This window comes from Sinocyclocheilus anshuiensis, unplaced genomic scaffold, assembly GCF_001515605.1.
Source record: "Sinocyclocheilus anshuiensis isolate Anshui unplaced genomic scaffold, SAMN03320099.WGS_v1.1 scaffold1303, whole genome shotgun sequence".
Taxonomy (NCBI): Eukaryota; Metazoa; Chordata; class Actinopteri; order Cypriniformes; family Cyprinidae; genus Sinocyclocheilus; species Sinocyclocheilus anshuiensis.
Window position 1 is genome coordinate 428,765 of NW_015537954.1, and position 4,698 is coordinate 433,462.

Consider the following 4,698-nt stretch of genomic DNA (forward strand, 5'->3'; position numbering starts at 1 on the left):
AAATGAAGTTCTTAGCAATGCATATTACTAATCAAAAATTACGTTTTGATATATTTACGGTAGGAAATTTTCTAAATATCTTCATGGAACATGATCTTTACTTAATATCCTAATGATTTTTGGCATAAAAGACAAATGTATAATTTTGACCCATACAATGTATTGTTGGCTATTGCTACAAATATACCCCAGCGACTTAAGACTGCTTTTGTGCTCCAGGCTCACAATTAATAATGTGTAATATCGCTGTCCACCTGTAGGGGAGCTGTGCAGCCGACCTGTACCGTCACCCACAGCTGGACGCTGACATCGAGGCTGTAAAAGACATTTACACGGACAGCGCTGTGTCCGTCAGGTGAGAACGACCCTCACTCCGCATCTGATTCAGATCTGTGCATTCACACCCGATTCACTTTCATTCTGAGTCTGCTGCTCTTCCTGCAGAGAGTACGGCACCATCGATGACGTGGACATCGACCTGCAAATCAACATCGGCTTCTTGGATGTGAGACCACACACTTCCTATACAAGCTACTTCACTTCATAAACAGATGTTGAAATGGGAATAAAGTGATTTGTGTGTTTGCAGGAGGAGGTGGCGACCGCATGGAAGGTGATCCGAACGGAGCCCATCGTCTTACGCCTCCGTTTCTCTCTTTCACAGTATTTGGATGGACCAGGTGAGAAGCGTCTGCATTTCTGTGCCTGTGTGTTTACTTTACACTACTTTTATTCAATTTATTCCTACAGAACCGTCTGTGGAGGTGTTTCAGCCGTCCAATAAAGAAAGCTTCAGTTTGGGCCTTCAACTAAAGAAGTAAGTCAACATACTGGCGATCATATTGAATTAAAAGAAAGATTTGCTTATTTTATGGTTTCTTATGGAGTCATTGTAATTGATTTATTCAGCAAGGCTGCATTAAATTGATCAAAAGTGAGAGTAAAGTCAAATAAATAATTATTTTTCAAATAAATGCTGTTCTTTACACTGCAAAACAGGCTTATCTTAGTATTTTTGTCTTGTTTCCAGTCAAAATATCTAAAAATTCTTAAATTAAGATGCATTTACTAGATAAGCAAAATGACAAGATAATTTGTCTTGTTTCCAGGGGAAAGAAAAACTAAATTAAGTGCATTTTGCTTAAAATAAGTAAAAGTATCTGACCGTGGGGTTGAGTAAATTACTCTTGTTTTAAGAATATTTTACTTACCCCACTGGCAGATAATTTTACTCGTTTTAAGCAAAATGCACTTACTTTAGTTTTTTTTTTTTTTGCCTGGAACAAGACAAAAATGCTAAGATAAGCCTTTTTTTTTTTGCAGTGTTTGAACTTTCTACTGATCTGAATCCTGCAAAATAAAATGTGTCACGTTTCCACATAAATATTGTGCAGCACAACTGTTTTCAACATTGATAATAATTAGAAATGTTTCTTGAGCAGCAAATCAGCATATTAGAATGATTTCTGAAGATCATGTGACACTGAAGACTGGAGTAATGATGCTGAAAATTGACTGAAATAAATTACAGTTTAACAGATATTCACATAGAAAACAGCTATTGGAAATTATAATATTATTTAACATTTTTACAGTATTTTTGATCAAATAAATGCAGCCTTGGTGAGCAGAAGCATTAAAAAAATATTTTCATTGGTAGTGTGTATTATGTGTATTTTAGCACAACTGGAACACTGGATTGGCCAATCAGCATCTAGAACTGAAACAATAATTTTCAAAAAGAATCTTGTTCACTACAGTTTTATTATGAGTCACTCTGTTTGTTTGATTATTGATTGATTGAACAGAAACTGTAATGAAAGACTGTCAAAATAAAGCTGAAGCTTGTTTTGGTGTTTCTAGGATCCTCAGTACGTTCACGTCGCAGCAGTGGAAGCACCTCAGTAATGAGTTCCTCAAAGCCCAGCAGGAGAAGCGACACAGCTGGTTCAAAGCCGGAGGAACCATCAAGAAATTTCGTGCAGGATTGAGCATCTTCTCCCCGATTCCCAAGTACGTCCTTATCGTTTGATATGAAAACACACGTCATACACGCTAACAATCTGATCGTGGTTGATGCATCTGAAATAGGGCTCAACAGTGATCGGCTGGAAGTGTTTTCCCATTCATTTTCTCTATAGGGAACTCTTCAATTCAATAATCAGTTTGAAGCAATGAACCAAACTTCAGAATGATCACAACATTACAAGCAAAAAAAAGTAATAAAATTTAAACAACAAAGGTACATGATTGCTACAGCGTCCCATACTGACTCACAGTATATAATTACCTAGTTAGGCTCCATAAATCCACTGCAGGATTTATTGTTTCCGTGGTAACCGCAACTTATTTGGCTTCAGGATTATGGGTAGTGAAGTTCCTCACCTGGAATTCTGCATTTAAACAGGATTTGTTTTGAAATGACGTATTGTCACATTATATTTACATTTACATTCATGCATTTGGCAAACACTTTTATGCATAGTTGTGTACACTTGCATTCAAGCTATATATATTTTTTCGATTCATGCATTCACTGGGAATTGAAAGCAATGCAGTGTTGCTAATGCCGTGCTGTTTGAGCTACAGGAGGGCTATCATTGTCATATACTGTTAGGTCTGCAATGAAAGGTTTAGTTTAATTAAGATTTATTTTAAGGAGATTTTGAATGACGATTTTGCTTCCTGAGCCCGACTGTTGAGCTTTATTAAAAAAAAAAAAAAATCTGTTTTGTATATTTGTCATTTTTATATTATATTATATTAAAATGAGTATCTGCAATGGTCTCCGAAAAATAAACCTAATTTAAAGGGAAAACAAGATTATTTTTCTGACCCCATTGGCAGATTTTTTTTTGTCTTGTTTTAAGCAAAAACGAATTTAATTTTGATGCATTTTCAAGCCAATATCTTTTATTATTTTGCTTCTCAAGTAAATAAAAGATAAAGTAAACAAGTCAACAAAAGAAATGATGTCTTGTTTTGTAAAACATTTATAAAAAAATAAAGTGAGTTTAAGCTTAAAACAAGAAAAGATATCTGTCAGTGGGGTCAGAAAAATAAACTAAATTTAATGGGAAAACAAGTTTATTTTTCTGACACCATTAAAATTTATTTTTTCATGTTTTAAGCAAAAACCTATTTCATTTTGATGCATTTTTTACAAAATAAGAGTTAGTCTCCTATATCATTTTGCTACTGAAGTTAATGTGTTTAATTAAAAATGGTTAGATGTTTGTACTGGAAAACGAGACAAAAATACTTCAATAAGAAGTCAGTTTAAAGCAAGTTCTGCTTTCTACTAGTCGGCAAGCATAATTAAGGTAATTCCAGCGTGAACTCATCCGCTGGCTGTGGCCTCCATCTTGGCTCCAGGTCTCCCAGTTTCCCCCTGATCCAGGACACAGTGTTGAAAGGCAAACTGAACGTGCCCGAGCTCAGAGTCACCCGGCTCATGAACCGCTCCATCTCCTGTACCATGAAGAACCCCAAGGGGGAGCTGTTTAGCTATCCTCCGAACAGCCAGGTCAGCATCCCGTCTTCCCCGACTGCACGCTTTCCTTTCCAAACACTCTCTCCTCGCTTCTCCATACCCGTGACCCCTCACTAGGGCCTCCAGATAAAACATGGATGCACTATCCCTCATCCCAGCCCTCAGCCTCTTTGCCCTCCGACACCCCCCTCGCCTAACACGGCTGGCTGGCACCTTTCCCATAATGCTTTGTCTCCGTTAACCCATCAGACTGTGGCTGTCCCGGCGGGCAGGGCCCCTGCGCAGATTACCACCCGCCAGCTGATTGAGTTGTTTTTCTCATCCCAGGCGGGCGGACACTGCAAGAACATCCCCACGCTGGAGTACGGCTTCCTCGTGCAGGTACCGTCTCACCACAGCCTCAGCGACACGCACGACTTCATCCTTTCCCATGATGCCCAGAGTACATCCCAACATCACATCCGTGCATGTCGAGTGCTGCGTCTTAGTGAGGCTAAATACGGTGCTGCCGTAAATCTCGTAAAAGGTCATAATCATGATGACGCAGAGGATTAAAGCACCTGCCAAAAATGTACAGCTGCATTTTGAATGAAAAAACAAAGAAACAAACAAAAACATAATTAATGCACACCTAAGGCGATAATACAGCAAACTTAAATATGCATTAATGACGCAGAGGATTACAGCACCTACCAAGAATTTACAGCTGTATTTTGAATTTGAAAAATAAAATAAAATTAAATAACAAATGAAATGAAATGAAACAAAATAAAAAATATTAAATTAAATTAGAAAAAAACAGAATTAATTAAGAATTATTAAATTAAATTAAATCAAATTAAATTAAATCAAACAGAAAAGAAGAAAAGAAAAAACAGAATTAATGCACACCTAAGGTGAAAATACAGCAAACTTAAATATGCATTAATGACGCAGAGGATTACAGCACCTACCAAAAATGTACAGTTTTATTTTGAGGTTTAAAAAATTAAATTAAATTAAATTAAATTAAATTAAATTAAATTAAATTAAATTAAATTAAATTAAATTAAATTAAATTAAATTAAATTAAATTAAATTAAATTAAATTAAATTAAATTAAATTAAATTAAATTAAATTAAATTAAATTAAATTAAATTAAATTAAATTAAATTAAATTAAATTAAATTAAATTAAATTAAATTAAATTAAATTAAATTAAATT

The 4,698-nt window shown here is 35.4% G+C and overlaps 1 protein-coding gene across 4 annotated transcripts in view; it reads left to right on the forward strand.

The window, feature by feature from the left end:
* LOC107665100 (poly [ADP-ribose] polymerase 6-like) overlaps positions 1-4,698 on the forward strand; it is a 25,836-nt gene that overhangs the window by 7,596 nt on the left and 13,542 nt on the right. For 3 of the 4 annotated variants that reach the window (XM_016455861.1, XM_016455853.1, XM_016455874.1), the window contains exons 6-12: positions 261-355; positions 445-505; positions 590-680; positions 751-817; positions 1,864-2,013; positions 3,376-3,526; positions 3,743-3,874. In XM_016455861.1, coding sequence (XP_016311347.1) covers positions 261-355; positions 445-505; positions 590-680; positions 751-817; positions 1,864-2,013; positions 3,376-3,526; positions 3,743-3,874 — 747 coding nt within the window. The remainder of the gene's footprint in view (positions 1-260; positions 356-444; positions 506-589; positions 681-750; positions 818-1,863; positions 2,014-3,375; positions 3,527-3,742; positions 3,875-4,698) is intronic. The other variant, XM_016455867.1, reaches the window with a different exon arrangement.